Raw genomic sequence first — 18,055 nt, 5'->3', positions numbered from 1 at the left:
TATATTCTCTGGTAATCTGCCGACACACACATAAGCACATATATGAAAGAAGCGAGTAAGTATCGCGTTCCCCTTGATCTTGAGTATCTGCAGGCACATTTTTAAAACACCCAATATATACTACAACCTTTTTGTACCGCAATAGTGCGCCAGCAAGCTCGATATGCGAAGCATCCCTCGACAACAAATTGATCTGAGAGCGTGCAGCTGCATGAAATAATTTGTTTCATAAACAAGAAGAGGCATTTATTCGTTGGTTTAACGTAAAAGTGGTTTCCATCTCATTTTTTTTTTTTTTATCGTGGAATTGCAAACCGACGCGCGCAACGCGCGTATTCCATTGCGTTCCGCTCTATTTTTCCTCTAGCAATATGGCCGCTGGCGGCTTCACTTGCTCCCGTTGGCGGCGGCCGGGACTGTTACTCCAGAGGTTCTATAAAACCTCCTTGCACATGGGCCATCAAATATTTATGGCCTTCGAGATTGCGCATCAACTGCGCACCATCTCGGTAACTGTAAAAAAAAAAAAAATCAATATTGATTGCGTAACTTCCCGACAGAGGATGCTACTGCTTTTAGGGAAGAATCCGCATTGGCCGACTCCGACCCGCGTGAAAGTTATAAAAATAAGTGCCGTACCCAGCGTCCGCTCGATGGAAGGGCTGTTCAGCGCATTCAATCGATCGTAGTGCATAGGTGTTCTGTGATTCAAGCGCCGTGTATTTGTTTTCACCTTGTATTTGCTCAGCTACAGCGTCACGAACATGAAGATATTAGCACCGCTGAACTCGATCGAGGCTCTTTCTTCGGAATCCGCGCGTGCTTCAAATTACGCGGTTCACTTTCAACTCAACTTAGAAGTATAAAAGCGGTCTTATTTGTACAATGAGTGCCGACATCAAGCCAGAGCTTGGAAGCCTCCGTGTTGACACCCCTCCGACAATGCCCGCAGGCACCATTCGTGTAAGCAACATGCACTGTTTTGATTCGACAGTTTCATGCTAGCAATAACGCGAAACTAGCGAACGTGATCGCTAAAGGTTACAACAATGCCTCCTTACAAGTAGAGGGGACGTTGAAAATTCCTAGGCCACGATGCCATAGGAATACATGGGATAGTGGCCTGGGAACTTTTGACGGCCCTTGTACTAACTAGCTCGCCCCCTTTTTTTTTTTTTTTCGCCGCTTGTTCACGTTAGCGATGCCGTGACACTTGTGGGTTGATAGGTAGGACAGACCGACGTAGAGATACTGTACATGCTACCGATAGAAAGCAATATACAGTAACTCTAGACCGACGGTGTAACTGTTTACTAGCAATTACTAGAATCCCTCTGAGTTCTAGCAGACGACAGTTTAGCTAGTAGATGTTATTCAATGTATATATTTTCACGACGTCAAAAAACGCTAAGATAAAAACACCAGCAGCTTGGTCTTAAAAAAATAAAAAAAATACCACACTTCATAGCGTTCTTCTTCTTTCTAATTTCGCAGCACGCGCGTGGGCTCATTCTCAACCGGAATTATGAAACCTAAGGGAAGCATATTAAGATGGAACCAAGCAGCCAGCCAACCATACTACATTCTGTAAGTGATCGCGCATGTTTTTCTGTTTTAATTCCCTGTTATCACGTCAATGATATTTATGGGTTGATAAAACAGCAGACTTACTAGCGATCAGAATCCTTTCAGGCTTCTTACATTAAGGACTTCAGCTGGTTCACATTGACACTTCCACATAAAATGAGGCTCTTGCCTATCTGTAATAAGTTGAATGCCTTAGATATCGTATTTATCAAAACGTGAGCGTCGACGTCAGCGCGAGTGACGCGAAAAGCACTCTTTGATAACGTCACGGGTCAAGATTTACGACGTCGTCATGTGACTACGACGTCGTCATGTGTTTACGGCGTCGTCATGCGACGACGTCATGTGACGTCGTCGCTTGCTCAAAGGTCGACCAATCCTGGACGCTGCATAACCACACGAGGCGAAGAAAGATATCAATGTCTCGGATCCGGGACACATTGCAAAGCCATGTTGCATGTAGAAAGCTTAAAAAAGAAGAGGGTGGTCAGTACGATTGAGAAAAAAAGAAAGAAAATGCTTTTAACCTTTGAGTCGTCCTGGGCAAATGCATATGATCACATGGGAATTAAAAAATATATATTTTTCCAATTTTCAACTCTGCTCATAGGGATTATTTAAAATTTGTTTTCAGAGTTTTTCGGGTGTTGACATCAAGGTCGAGCAAAGCAGTCCACCACCTCGAGCCACTGTAAGTAAAGATCAACCTGCAGTTTTCATTCTTTAGTTGCGTGTTAGTGACATTTAATGCTTGCGTTGTTTTGGGACATTAAACCCAACATATCATCATTTGATGCTTGATAAGGCAGCCAAACCATAAATATCATTGGTGGGATATTATGCCGCATAATGTTTGCTTTTCAGTTAAGTAGTTTTCCAGCAATATGTTTTCTTCAGATGATTGGTTCACGACTTCTCTAAGAAAAAAAAATCAGCTCAAGATAACACAACAGGCAGATACAAGGCATATTTCTTATATCTTGCACACAAGAGGGATTCAGTTCTGGGACTGCGTTAATTAGCGGTAGGATACACACGATTTAGCTCTGTAGCCTTCACTTCATTGCCAAGAAAAGCTGTATGCATGTAAAGGACAAGTCCCGTCGTGTGCCTGTCCATTCTTCTAAATGGCAGGAAGGAGAGGGAAGCTTGTGATGGAAAAAAAAAATATATATATATATATCCGTAAACAGGAGTTGTGTCGATCCGACGTTTCACAAGCAGACTTGTCATCCACAGAGCTTGAACTGTCCTTGTGTAATTTTGCCCTGCAATTTCATCAAGTGTGTCCGGCTTGTCAATCTATACATCTGATGTGGTGCGATCATATTTTCAGTGAAGTGCTCAATACTAGACATAACAAGGCTAGCAATGCTCGAAACTATGTTAAAATGAACAAACACAGTGTAAGATAATATATCTGGCAGAAATAACCAATTTCTTGCAATTATTAACCTAAAATCGCTTTTCGGAAACATAGTTCTGACTCTGGCCTCGCTCAAGAGATGCTGCCACCACTTGGCCGGTTGAGCGAATGACCCTTCTCTTGCATGATAGAAAACTGGACAAGTTGGTGCAGATTCATTGTGGCCAGCAGCAGGAAAATGCAGACATAGATTAGAAGTGGATACACTGTGTCAGCGCTGTGCCCTTTCCACATCTAGTCTAGGTTTTTGCGCTGTTAGCCGCAATGAACTTCCCTTTGTGCTTTGCCCACACTGCGTTTCTATGTCTCATGGATGAAGTGTGGCATATCTCGATGCAGATGACCTGTATTTGAACTGCCGTAACAAGCTGTAAGTGGATAAAGCGCAACAAAAAGTGGCACACATGTGGCACTCAAGTTTATGAATCTCCCTGACGAGTTTCTACTCATGCTGGGGTTTAGCACAAACATTGGCGACATTGTCGCTTTAGTAAATGGAGCGTTGGGATATTCGTGCTATCTTTTGCCGTTCTGTATCGACTTCCAGTTTAATGTTGAGTTACGTGTCATTTGGAGCGAGTTCTGTCAGGCTGTTTCACTAATCAGATGTAGCAACACAGCTCTCCAAAACGCCAGGGGAAGGGTATTTGCCCACTCATCGGGGCAGTGGTGTCCTCTTTTCAGCGTCTCCGTAGTCAGTTGCGTATTTCCAAAACTTCTTTAGCGATTCTCGGTTATTTATTACACTTCTTGGTTATTTCCATTTGGTACATGATTTCAGAGGTTGTTAATTTTAACCCACTTTTGAGCATTCATAGCACAGAGTTTCATACAATAATACCTAGAGGGGAATATGGCGCTGGTGTCTACGCCAGCTCTTTCAGTGGCACTTGTACCCCCGTGGGAAATATGGGATGTACTGGCTTCGAATCTGTTTTGGATGGATCACGTTCTTGAGATTCGTGACTCTTGTTTGCCGAGTGTAAAACTAAGTGATATGAAACTATATTTAATTTAAACTTGCTGCATCTTTTTTACGTATACTTTATTGCTAAAAGTTTTCTACCATGAGGTCGTAATGAAACCTGGACGAATTCAAGCACCAAGCATTGCTCTGCGATTGTGCTCCAGGTTTGGCATCAAGATATAATAAAAATTTTTCACGATACTTGAAAACAAAAAATCTTGTTTTTCCCTCGAAAGTACGCATTATTGATTTATAGAAATAACAGTATAATATTGAGTGAGAAACACTCAACAAATGATCTGCTTCGATGCCATGTGCATCTGTCCAAGTGGTCTGCCCCAATACACTTCTCGTTTTGTTGTGAAGTCGAGCCAGAAAAGTGCGACGGTGACTTTACTTGGTTTCACCATCGTTTTACAGTCATTTTGAACGAGTTTTCGCAAGAAGCGATTAGGAAAAAAACATGGGGGTATACGATCACAGCACCAGATTCCTCTCTAGGTATTATTGTATGAAACTCTATGATTGGCTAGCATTGCTATGGCCTGTATAGAGCACATTATTGAGCACTTTATTGAGAGTGTGATCACGCCACATGAGATGTATCTATCAACAAGCCAGGCCACAAAACGGCTCTGCACTTTAAAAAAAATAAACCTAGACAGATCACATCCTGAAAGGGCGATTGGGAACTTCAGCGAGAAACCTTATCAGTGAGCGAATTGGAAAATAGTCATTAATTGAGAACAAAAAATGGTAATCCTAAAACTTGACATATGAGAAGAACTATTCATTTTCCTTTGTTTGAGGTAATCAGCTGATCCACATTGTGTAAATTGAGTCTCAAGGTAGACTCAGATAATGAATTTCTCAAATTTGTGGTATTTTTTCTTTCAAGTTTAGAAATTTCAGTTTCTTAAGAATAAGTATTCATTACTCAAATATTTATAAATGGCTCAGTGTCACAATGCAAAAGTGCAAACATAAAAAGTTTTGGTGAAATTTGTGGAGACTTATGTGGCATAAAAATTCCAGCAATATCATTGAGCTTCGAGCACTTTACACGAGTAATGTTACCTAAAATGTAAACTAAATTTGGTATGTAAATAAAAAACGGTACTCTCAAAATAAATTTCATCACAAGAAATACTTACATGGTATTCTGTTAAATTTGGAAGGCATCCACATAACCAAATATTTCTTTTTTTCTGAGATATTGTTATGAGACAATGTCCCACAAAAGCGGTTAGATAGGCGCGGAGAAAGACGACGTGATTTTGGTGTAGAGCACAGCATTCGTTCTCCATCTTGGCTTGCGCGTTGGCGCTGTGTAAATATATCTTCAAGCGCCTAGTTTCGTGTGTACCTTCACGTAACAGTATTTATGAAATTCACGGTTTTCAGTGTTTCTTTTTTTTTCCAATGAATTTTATATAGTCTCTGAAACGACTAGGATGTTTTTCTCGGAATGATCGATATCTGTGTTTTCCCTCATAAGGGCTGTACAAGTCTGCTTCTCGGCTCTTTGTACATTGTTTGCTGAAAGCTTTCAAGACAGTTTACCTATTTGTATTAGCCTCTTTCACAGTGGAGTGTTAATTCCAATATGGAAACCTCTCAAGCAGCAATATCGCCAGTAATAGTTGCTTGCCCCGATGTGCTGTTTCCACCGCCTTCTTGTCAAGAATTTCTGTGGGCGCTTTCACGCATGTGTGTTTGAGCTGGCCAAAAAGTAATGAAAGTGTGCAATTGAGAGAATTTTGTACTTCGAGGGAAATGTCTCTGTTGCACAAAAACTAAGTGAGCAAACTGTCTGGTATCACAGAACATAAAGCACATGCCATGCGCAAAGTCTCACTTTTCCAGTGTTGCTGCTAGATAAGTGAAAGTTTATACCATGGTAGCCAGGGCTGAAATTGGGGTGCTGACAGGTCAGTCAAACGAGAGGCGACAGCCCTTAAAGACAGTCTTGACTCTGAACCTAACCTGATCTAACTTGAAGAGTAATACTATAATCGACCCGTTGCCCTCACTCAGTATTATATAACCTTTGAGGCATTTTGTGTATAATTGTATGCACCACTTGTTTTTCGAGTTTTGTCAGCTAGTGGCTAAAGCAGACCCATAGCGAGGAATTTTTTCAGGGGGAGGGGGCTCTCGTTAAAGACCTTGAAAGACGCCTTTTTTAGTATTTTTTTTGGTAGAACAAACACCCCCCTTTATATGAATTGACGAGGTTGGGGGGGGGGGGGGCTATTGAGGTTTTGGGCGAGTTGGACCTCCTCCCTGACAATTATGTCTTCTAAAACTTTTTTTTTTGCGTTGTACTGTTGTATATGGTCACTCTGTGGCAGGCGGTGTTGAGTTCGACTGGTAATTCAACCTGCCGCATCCCACGAGCCACGCCGAAACTATAAATTTTTTTCTTTGCTCAAAATGAATTCATCCGAAAACGAAACTGCATGATATTTCTAGTCTGGACTCCATTCTAACTACACAAAAGCATAGCATGAAAGAGTTCAGAATAAACATGTGCTTGATTACAATTAAATTGGGATGAATTGCTACAGTACACATTGAACTGCATATTATGATAGTTTTTCGCAATATTCAGTGCCTTCAAGCAATCTTGCATCAGTGTGACACCCTTGCAGGCAGTTTTTCGTAAGCAGCGTCTGTTAAGGTTAAGCTCTATTTTTTTGTATTTTGTGTCCTCTTAAGTGCCTTCATCTATTTAATCTTAATTGCTGCCTACGTAAGTTTATCATTGCTGTTAATCATCATCTACAATCACTGTGATATAGAAGGTATATGTTACATAAGCATGCTGCCATGCAGGATTCCCTAACCGTCTATATAAAAGGGCCGTTCGAGCTTCCGGTCCTGCTGCCAAAGATTGTCTCGGTGACTTCATTGAGCAGCAGCTCTGACACTTCAAGTGGAAAGGACTCCTTGGTTAGCAACAACGGGTGAGCTATCCATAGTGAACCCATTATGGCATATGATCCTAATAATCTTGGCGGCGACCATAGTTGAAAATTTTTGGCGAAGTGCACTGAAGAGGAGAGACAAACAGAAGAAGCTGTCTTTTTGGTGCACATCAACAAAATTTTCAACTGTGAACGTAATTCAACTTGCCCAACTTGCCATCTTGCTATGACCATAGGGATCTGTCAAATTAACTAGAGGTGACTCTGGCGCTGCGATTGTTCAGTGACCATGGGAACGATGTGTAGTACTTATATAGATTTGCTTAGTCTTCGTGCTTGCGGGCTTTGAACACACTTGTGGCTTTTGTTTATTGCAGTGTTTTTGTTTTGTTTCAAATAAAATAATAAACCATTTTGAATTTCGTGAGCCGATTTGACTCGGTGAGCCTAGCAGGTTAATGTGGTGAAGTGCAACTGCTGTACATTTGCGGCTTTTCGTTTCATTACAAAGCAACTTTCAAGCCACGCGAAGCCAATCAGAGCCGAAAGAATGAAGATCAGGCAAATCCATGAACTACCCATAATTTCCATTCTCACTGAAGCATCATGCGTTGCAGCTCCCATAGACACTAGTGCCAGTGTTTCCTCTAGTATACTTATAGGAAACTCTATGGCTATGGCAACTAGTCTCGGCTGTTGTCATGTGTCATTCAACACCTACAACACAGGGAGTCACCCAGCATATCTTCCGGCAGCCCAATGGTGATGACTTTCCACTGCTATATTCAAGTTTGGAAGTTTCAATTCATGCACAGTGCCGAATTTTGATGATTATAAAATGAAGAAATGCCTGTGTTACATAGATCTGGGTGCCCGTCAATTTCGGATGGCAAAGTCAATCCATAGTGCCATGCTGTGGTGTGTTTTATAATTGCGTCACGATTTTACCATGTGTGCAGTACTTATTGAAACAGTTGAATCTTTTTCTAAGAGGCACTGATATAAGAGACATTAGTGTGCTCATAGTAAAAAACGGGCTGACAAGAAAAGGCATGCAAGGTACCTTGCTTATAAGATAGATCTCATATAAAAGGCTAGAATTGCTGCCTAAAGCGTGCCTCTTATAAAGGGGTTCGACTGTAGAAGCACAACATAATTTTTTAAGTGCGTAGGGTTTAAAAGGCTTGGCTTGTTTTCCATGCAGGCCGAATATGCTTCAATCTAATGAACACAGGCTTCCAGAGATCCGCTTTTTGCTCTGCACAAATTCCGATTCTGTTATCATATTAGCCCTTAAATCAGATTGAATGTGGCTGCCTGTTTAGTGCATCTGTGAAGGTAGATACATACGCATCCTCTGCAGTCCCTCAAGAATTTGGGAGATGCTCAAATGCAAGGACAGACATACAAAAGTCTATTTGAGTTTTCGGTGACTTCACAATTCCTCCACTTTCTTTCTTTTAACACAGGGTGCTATTAGGGTGCGGTGCGGCGACGTGGTTATATATGCTAGAACGTCGTGACTTGCTGCTTTTTTAATTAACTGAATACGCTGCACTGAAATGGACATGTCCATTAGATAGACAGTTTGCCAATATAGTTATCCTGATTGTGCTCTCTGAAAGTGGTACATATGCAAAAAGGGGTCATTGTTCAGGAAGAGAAGTAGCTGGGCGAGTTTGTACTTATTTATGATAGTGGTACTTGGAAACGCAAAACACACAAAGTACACAAGAACTATATGAGCAATCACACAAGCGCACACGAGCACTCGTCTTCTTCAGTTCTCCTAGTGTATAATTTGTGTTTCGCACTTCCAAATTTAGTAGATTCATTGGACAGAAGCTGAAGGAACTATAAAATTATGTACCATTTAACGGGAGTTCCGTTTGCTGTGAGACGAATATGAGTGCAGAATACAAGTATGAGACCAGTCATACCAGAGGCAGTTGTCCCATTGAAGCAGCAGTTAATTTCCCTTTACTAAGAGTCTACTGTACCATCAACGTTATTGTAAAAGAAATTGTTATGCTTGGAAGTAAGCACTTTCAGCATCTTTCAATATTTTGGTGTCACCAAGGAGGTCCCCTAAAGCTGCCTTTAGATAACTCAGAAGTGGCGGTCACAGCATCTGCTGCTACAACACAGGGCTAACCACACACAAAAATTACTGCAAGCAGTGCTGAAGGCTTTCTCATTTCCTGCTTGCCTTGTGCTGTAACATCATTGCTTACTTTTAATGCTTTTCCTATTGATGGTGGTGTTCATGCATGCAACATGCATCGTGTGTCTTTTCTCTACATATTTACTCTAGTTGATCATGCTGTACTGTAAGTGCTTTCAAAACTGGGGTGGATGACTAACCCACTGAAGTAGACAAAGTCCGGCTTAACTCATTTTCTGTGGTAGTCTACTTGCAGCTTGATAATCAGTGTCGCGCGACCTAAGCAAGAATATCGCCCGTGTTGTCGTGTCACCACTTTACAATTTGTATAAATGAGAAAGGCTTTGCCTGGCATTACATAGGTGCCGCTGTTGCCAATGGTTCGTCCGTGTCGCCGGGAAAGGTGCAGTACAACCTACACCCTGCAGCTGCACCGTTCTTGTTACAACTTAAGCTTGCATTGAACAAAACCCAGTTTTATAAAATTCCTGATCTAACAAGCATACCTCGATTCCCCAGCAGGTAACCATAGCTGTTGTTGTGATCGACCCAAGCTAATGAAACTAACAAAGTACTAAACTCAATTTAATGTAAGTGTTTCTAGAAATAAACTAGTGATCATGGTAGTTATTTCTTTATAGTTTTGAGAGAACAAAGTTTTTTTGAGTATGTGCATGCTTTGCCGATATTGCGTTAAAACATTGGGCCACCCTAGTCACGACGTTAGCTTTATTTTGATGGGGCTGCATGTTACGCTCATGCAGGGAACCATGAAATTAACAGTTTGTAGCGCTCCTTGTACGACATGGTACAAGGTTCACCAGTGGTTTATTGTTCCTATAAATGCTCTCACGGGAACACAATTAGCCTTGAGAACGAACACTGGTGTCGCTGCGGTTGCGGCGATGTGACGTCACGACAAGAACTCGCCAGCTCCGCCGGTGCTTGTCGCCTTTTTCTGTGCCCGCCGTGCACACGCTCTTCAACGATACGTTGGTGATTATTCCTCAATTTTGTGAACAAATTTCTCAACATACAAGGTGAAAGGTTTCACAACTAGTGGAAGTTTTTAAAGCTGTAAGAAGTTTCCATAATTTAGCCTAGGATAGGCAGACTCCCATCCAAACTGAAGATTTATTGTAAGCATAGTGATGCAGGAGAAGACGTTTGTTGTTTTTATCGCGTACACCACAGAATGAATATTAAGAAAATATGCTACGCAGAATGAGTACTAAGAAAATATGCTACACAGAATGAGTACTAAGAAAATATGCTAAGTGGTACTAACATTATTAAAACTAGGCATAGACTCCGGGATTAGAACATATCTGTGCCGAAGTATGAGAAATGAAATTGGGAGGTTTTCAATTCACTTTAAATTGCACTTTACCTTGCAAGTTACGCTCGCATCTGCGAATGATCTAAATGATTTGATAGAACTGCTCTTTTTCCAGCAGGAGACATTAAATGAATATGGCTGTCATAAGCACTCAGGTAACATATTCGACAAACAAACAAAATCGATCAAAATAATACTGCCACATGCACAGCGATTTCAGAAATAATAAGACATTTCTGTTCGCAGGTAGCGTATATGTACAACTTTGTTCTCAACAGTCGCCAGGGATTATGTAGTCTTATACCCTGATTTCCGTGAGATGCTGGAGTTTTGCGTGGAAGCACTGCTGATAGCAATGATTTCAACACAAACGTCAGATAGTCGAAATGAACTCCTTCTATGGCGCGCTTACGGACATGGCCCAAGCAGTGGCGTAACCAGGGGGTGGGTGGTTCATGGGGCCTGTCTCCTACCCCCGAAAATTTTCTCCCCATGCAGAGAGAAAAATGACCATTTCAAGTAAATGCCCTTCCCAACCCCGAAAAAAATTTCATCCTATAGGCTTCTGTATCCATTTAATAACTAAACAACCTCCGCATCGATGAGGTGACAAGTGGTCTCCCACGTCATGTCCACCAACAGGTAATCAACTGCAAGGAAATTTAACATATGAGGAGGCTATCTAAACTGGTAGTTCAGAGCGGGACCACACTGTTGCTAAAATTCTGCACGAAGAAAGAATGTGACCGCAATAAGAATACCCGCATATAACCTAAACCGCTTTTAACTTCAATAATTTGGGTCAACTAAAGCTTCATAATATTGTGAGAAAAATATAAAACTGAACGTGTTGAGTGAGCAAGTACATGAGAAAAACACACAACAGCAGCGGTGCTATTCTAGAGCGAGCGCCTTCCGGTATATGTTGAAATACTCAATGCTGCAGGCGAGTGCGGGGCTTAATACACTTGTGAAAGCGCTGCCCATAGATACGTGGATTCCTCCGGTACCAATTATTTTAGGGGAGAAGCCCTCGATATCCCAGAAAAGAATCATCTATGCACATCTCAACCTTGTAATGTAAATATTGTGTTTTAATTCCTTCTCAAAATCACACGAATATGCGTCAATAAGTTTGTTGTATCCAAACAGAAGCGTGTTATTGATTTTCACACCCGTTGGAATGCGGCGCCACAAATAGAATCCATCATCGGGATTAGCAACACGACACAGACCTTTTCACTCATCTCACATTGCTATACCACCCAGCGTGTGATTATACAGCAGCAAAAGTAAACTTTTTATTGTTTTACCTGCAACATGAAATCTGTTTTCTTCATTCATCTGTAGCTTGAGACGAGCAAAAAGCTAACACAAACATTGGAACAGCGCACGAAGCGAGCGCATCATTATGTAGGTGCACCGCGGCTCGCATCGAAGAGTCCGTGCCTTGACGTCATCTGCCAGGTGGCGCCACTCCAACTTCTCGGGGCTAATAGCAGCTTTCATTTATATTCTCTCTGGGCATAAATTATGATGCACTCTCTGGAAATGCGTCAAATTTGGATGGCATGGTTGCAAGGCACTCAATATTATGTTTCAGGAAAGAAAATGAAGGAATGTGTTGTTTTTTGTGAGTTTGAGTAATTAATGTTAATAAGCATGTAATTAAATATATGATTGCTTTGTAATTATTCATCTTCAATCCTTGCATGAAAAATCAGACATTAGGCCCAAAATGTATGCTGAGTTTGGTTTTTAAACACACCACATTGACTGATCGTCGAACACTGTAGTGTCTCCAGCAAAGTGACCATCTGCAGCAATACGCAGCACAATGAAGTTCAGTGACCACTGTTTGTCCACCCAAGAAGCCTGCATGAATGTGCACACCGAGTTTCAAGCCATTTCAAGAGACATGCCGTGCGTGACATTTCTCCAACTGTGGTGTGTGCGATTGTACTATCAGCGTGAAATGGAACACGAACAGCGGCAAGCCTTTGTGATGATATAGTGCGTGCCGTCCAGCTATTACCGCAGACAGGCATGCCTATATGTGCAGAGCTGCCAAACAGTATTCGCGTGCCTATCAACGGTGATAACTGGACGGCGTGCACTACACTGTCGCAAAGGCTTGCCGCTGATAGTACACACCGCTGCCGAAGGAGATATTATGGTTTCTGCAACAGATGGCACTGACAGTCTCCTTTCAACTTTCTCGCTCGGCCTACTTCCAAAATCACTGCATTTGTGCCCCACAAGTCTGCGTATCGGCCGGCTGTCATAGCTGCACGTAGCCGGCCCTCTGGCTTGCATCGCCTCGACAAAGCAGGGTCCATGTCGGGTCAGCCCCCATTGACTTTTTACACGTGCAGGTGTGGAATATTAGGAAACACGGTGTGGCAATAGCTTGTAGTATCATCGTGTTGCAATATCGGATCATAAAAGACAGAAAGATCCCTTTCTCAATTCTACAACTTTTCCGATTTAATAAACTCAGCGCACTCGTCACTTGGTTAAATTCAGTTCTTTCTGCATTTTGACAGCGTCACTGCTGCTAGAGCTGTGGTCGACAGCGACGTGCTGCTGCGCCAATGGCATCACACGTGATGTTTCTGTTCGAGTCGCGTGACCCCAAGACTGTTAAAGTGTCAATGCTCTGTCATGTTTTCGGCGCGTCTTTAATCATTTGCTGTGGTACTGTGCCAAAGCACTGTGCCATATTTGTAATATCTTAATTCTTATCAGAGATGCAAAAAGTTTAATTTAGGAGTGCCACTTGAGCCAGTATTGTGACAAGCGGGCTTGTCTTTTTCAAGGCTGCTATACCACTTGTCAGGACCACTGGTCCAAAGGTTGGCTCAGTGGCACCCATATTCACAAATTTTTCCTCTCTTCCATTTTTTTCTAAAATTCAGAGTTTCTATCAGCGTGATGGCAATAAACAGTATAGTAAGTTTGTGATTTTCTCTCTTTTCCTTTATGCCCAGGGTCTCTGTAGGTCCCACGGGATCTTCACAGAAGGAATCTGGCAGCAACGAAAGCACCCACTCTGTGTGCGAAGTGTGTTGGTGTTATTTTTTAAATGAAGATAAAGCGCGACGACATCGGCTCAGGCACGAGGGGAAGAAGTCGTACTTCTGTTTTGTCTGCGGCCGTGGGTTTCACTACTTGAACAGAATGCGACAGCACGAGCAAACCCACGGGTGCGTGAAGGCGCACACATGCCTCGTGTGCGACCAAAAGTTTGTCGAGGAGTGCGAATTGGTTGAGCATCAGATCATGCACATGAGTGCAGAAATGTACACGTGCCGGATGTGTGAGTCCAAATTCTGCACAAGGGAGGCCTTGGACAGGCACGAACAGATGCACGCGAGCGGGGCGGACATGTGCGTCTGTGGGGAGTGCGGCATGACCTTCGAGCAGATGGCGGCGCTCGAGAGGCACCTGAAGCTGCACGTGACAGAGATGCCCCACCGGTGCCACCTGTGTCCGGCCAGGTTTTCAGCGCAGCGCAGCCTGGAGAAACACGTGGTAATGCATGTGGCCACAAAGCGGGAAAAGTGTCCAGTGTGCCGGAAAACGTATTGCGGATATAAAAACCTAATGAGCCACATTAGGGTCAAGCACTGCAGAGTCCACACTACCATGGCAAATGGCAACAACAGCGGCAAGGTTTTGTGCGATCCGCCGACCACATCACCTCCTGTAAGTGAAATGCAGTGTGGCATTGTGTATGCACAGTGTACAGTATCCCTCTGTAACAGCAATCAAGTCAGCCGGAATGCTTTCGTGTTCTCATCTCTTAAGGGGGCAGACTGGTCTTTGGGACCAACAAAGGACAAAAAAATTTATTTTTTAAAATTGACATATTTGGTTTCTGCAAGTATTTTTCTATCTCTCTGCAAATTTTCGCACACTAGGAAGTAGTAGTTTTTTCGTAATGTCATTCTAACTGTCGAGATCGTTGGTGCTGTTAATATACAGAACCTGCAAAAAAATGGGGAACCGACTTCGAGGCTTCTTTATGATTTGCCGGCACCTGTGTTAGAAGCTCTGCTACGAATTTATGAGCACCTTCATGAGGACTGCAAAACATGCGCACCATGATTGTTGCTTTTTGAAGAAGCTGTGTTTTTTCAGTTTTTTCCATTTTTCTCAAAAAAGTAAATTTACGACTGTTCAATTTTGAGACCTCAATATCTCTGCAGCTAGGGCAGGTACAACAATAATTCTATTTGCAATGGAAACCTGTATGTGTGTAGAATGCAAGTATGGAAGCAAAATATAGAGCACAAGCCTTTTTAATTAATTACTCATCAAAAATATAACACAATCCCAACTGCTCTTGAAGGCGGATAGTTCATTTTGCTGTAAAATAACCAAGAAAGGCCTAAAAACAAAAAGCTCTTGCATACTTTCAATCTGTAGTCATAAGTCTATATTGGCTTGTCTTAAATATCACTTTTAATTAAGCACTGTTTCTCTATGGTGGCCTTAAACAATATCATGTGAACTCAAGTTATCTCAGAAGTAAGATGAGTTACAGGAAAACTAATTGAACATTTGAAATCACAAGAAAAGACTGCATAATCCTGTGCAGTTTGATCAAGATTACTGAAGAAGTAAACAAAGAAATGTCTAAGACCAGTCTGCCTTCTTAAGCGGGCCCCAAACGACCTCCAATGATTTTGATTTAATCTAATTGACATGGAAGCTTAGAGAAGTAAATGATGATTTGATATGTAGGGTTTAACGTCCCAACACGACTATATGATTATGAGAGACGCCGTAGTGGAGGGTTTTGGAAATTTCGACCACCTGGGGTTCTTTAACCTGCACGCAAATCTGAGCACACGGACCTACAGCATTTTCGCCTCCATCGATGACTCAGCCGCCGCAGCGGGGATTCGATCCCGCGACCTGCGAGTCCGCAGCTGAGTACCTTAGCTACTAGACCACCGCGGTGGGGCAACCCTAGAGAAGTATAGGGGATGTTATTTGTAGTATAGTTATGATGTTAGTGTGGAGAATGTAAAGTGAATGAAAAGATCACTTGCCATTGACTGGGACGAAACCCACGACCTTTGAATAATGCGTCCAGTGCTCTACCACTGAGCCGTGGCGGTGGTTATCTTTCTGTCCAGTTTATGCAGTATATATGTGCATCTGAACATATGAGTGTTAGCACTGCGAGTAGCCATAATGGCGAGTGTTCTCATGTTACACACTCACGTGGTCCCTGTGCCTTCCCACAGTCACTGCACGGTGGCGCTGCAACTCTCTACGGTTCAGTGCGCTTTGGCGGTTCCTGTGCTTTCTGCTGCAGATCGAGTGTTCTTTGTCGCTTTTAACACACTCGTCAAAACACTTTACCAAAAGGAGGAAATGTCAGGGCTGAATCCCTGTCCATAAAGAATCCGCAACTGGTTTGATGCTACGAAATGACGCATTTCACACATGCCTAATGTCGTCTGCGAGTTCGGGGTTCAGTGCTTAACCTGAAAGTGAAATAGAAAAGTCGCATTATGTATCATACAACAGACCCAGCTAGCCAATCGAAAACAAGCAGCTGAGGTTGACATGTTAGACGCAAAAAGTCGTGTCGTAAGAATGGCTCACAGCAATTTTCATCGTGATCAAGTCCGCCTCGGATGAGAACATCGGCTGGCTGTGTCACAAAGAAGGGCCCATTGGTATGTTGCTGAGATGAAAACGGCATGAAAGCGAGACGGGCTTGGAAACAATAGTACTGGTGTTGTTCCTTAGTTTTTTTTTAACACTACACCTCTCGGTTGAGGTCAGATTAGTGGTGCATCACACTCAATATGCGTTCGTCGCCCCCGCTTGCGCACGTTTGCCTGCATGTGAAACGTACAATGCGCAAGGTGTGGGCGTGCTATCGATTTGCACATTACACAAAACATGTCGGAAACGGCACAAAACAGCCGCGAATGTCCATATATTTGCTATTGCAATAAAAACAATATAGGTTTCACCTTGAATCGTCTTTATTGTACGCATACGATACCCTGTGAGGCTTTTTTTTTTCTATGCCTTCTAGAGGCCACAAGGGAGTTCTTGGTGTACAGGCAGAAAGTAACAGCCATTTAAAACTTCGCTGCAAAAGAAAAATGAAGTATGTTAAATTATACAGTCCTAGCACCGAGATGCGTCTCAGGAGTTGGAAGTGTTGGAGGAGGTTGGCTCTATGGCGCTCATGTTTAGAACCATGAAAATCTTGGCGAGATTGTACTGATCTATAGTGGTATAAAAGGGAGCAAACGCAAGAGACGGATGAGAAAGAGCGCTCGTTTGTGTAATCTGTCTCTTGTATATTGTCATTTACACTCTCTTAATAGCACTATAAAGTGACATTATGTTACGACAAACAATACAATCGATAATGTAGAAAAAGAACCTCTATTCCTCCTTGCAGTCGTCTTAGGGTAATACATTTGAGACAGTGCGAGATTCTAGCGCTGTACATCACACCGTTTGTCTACCATGTCTGCTGATAACCACATAGGTGCATACTTTAAATGTTATTTCATAAATTACAATTTTGTTCAGTGCAGTGCATGCCTATGCTCAGCAGCATGATGCCATTATCTTTGCATCATCGAGTGAAATGGGGAGTGCTCCTAAGATGATTGGCTCCATGAGATTGGCAATGAATCAAAATATTTCTAGCTCTTCACAAAACCCGCAAAATAATTATTCATGTCCTTGAGCATAAATCCAACTTGCTTCACCAGAGTACTCTGTGATCATGTGGAGTGAGCTGCTCTGGAGTGCTCCCAGATATAAAACTACCTGCCCCAAAGTGCTCCAAATAGGAAAATTCTGCTGCTTCAAAAATCGCTGCAAATCGGAAGACTTCGGTAGCATGACTGCGATGGCTGTATACATTTTGTCGCTTTGATGAGAGTGGTAGATTTCCTCACATTATCTCGGAGTGTCTGCTGAATGCGCTGTAGCTCATTTTTAATCTCCGATGAATTTCTTTTTGTGATTAGGCTTTCGTGGGGACGCGGCGCGGCGTCTGTGTTGTTCATACGACCTTCGAGTGGCTTCTGCTTCCTACAATGATATTCAAGTGAATTTTTCGAGTGCGCGTTCAGCTTTGTTTGTGTCGCATCAGTGAAAGTGCCAGGACTATTTTGATGCCAAAACCTGCTGCGTGAGTGAACTATTTTCACGTTTTGGAACGTTTTTTCTCCGGAGCCGGCCACCGCCTGGGCTAAGCCTAACGAGGTAAGCCCACGCCGGCGCGACGCCAGCCGCGTCGCCGTTCCCGGGTGCCCTTTTCGCTCTTCTCAGGGCTTATTTTCAGAAAAAAATGGAATATCAGGTGGTGGGGGAGGACATAACCCCCGAAGAGGTGACAGAAGACCGAGGTTGGCAGTCTGCAGGCGCCAGAAGAGCTGGCGCGCGCTCGGCAGGCGCTAATCCTAATGGTGCTACTCTCAACGAGACGAAGTCGACAACGGCCGAGGCCCCGCGAGGCTGCAACAGTGGCAATAACATCAAGGCTAGAATCATCCGCGCTGGCCGGATGCCCCAGCTCCCCAGGGAGGATACGAAGATCGTGATTCGGCCTCGCGGAGGCCTCAATATTGATACAAAACAGCGGCTGAAC

General features: G+C 42.9%; 1 protein-coding gene across 5 annotated transcripts in view; it reads left to right on the top strand.

Moving 5' to 3' along the window:
* The first annotated feature begins 415 nt into the window (after window positions 1-415).
* The window catches only part of LOC119164581 (uncharacterized), a 30,111-nt gene continuing 12,471 nt past the window's right edge, over window positions 416-18,055 (top strand). The window contains exons 1-5 of one of the 5 annotated variants that reach the window (XM_075872518.1): window positions 419-963; window positions 1,495-1,587; window positions 2,222-2,278; window positions 6,819-6,949; window positions 13,404-15,163. In XM_075872518.1, the coding sequence (XP_075728633.1) occupies window positions 1,552-1,587; window positions 2,222-2,278; window positions 6,819-6,949; window positions 13,404-14,343 (1,164 nt within the window). In that variant the 5' untranslated portion in view covers window positions 419-963; window positions 1,495-1,551 and the 3' untranslated portion in view covers window positions 14,344-15,163. Of the gene's footprint in view, window positions 964-1,494; window positions 1,588-1,939; window positions 2,074-2,221; window positions 2,279-6,818; window positions 6,950-13,403; window positions 15,164-18,055 lie in introns of those variants that run through there. The other 4 variants (XM_075872516.1, XM_075872517.1, XM_075872515.1 and 1 more) reach the window with 4 other exon arrangements.

This window comes from Rhipicephalus microplus, chromosome 8 (assembly GCF_043290135.1).
Source record: "Rhipicephalus microplus isolate Deutch F79 chromosome 8, USDA_Rmic, whole genome shotgun sequence".
Lineage (NCBI taxonomy): Eukaryota > Metazoa > Arthropoda > Arachnida > Ixodida > Ixodidae > Rhipicephalus > Rhipicephalus microplus.
Note: the sequence above shows the minus strand (reverse complement) of the source record. Positions and strands in the feature narration are given on the sequence as shown.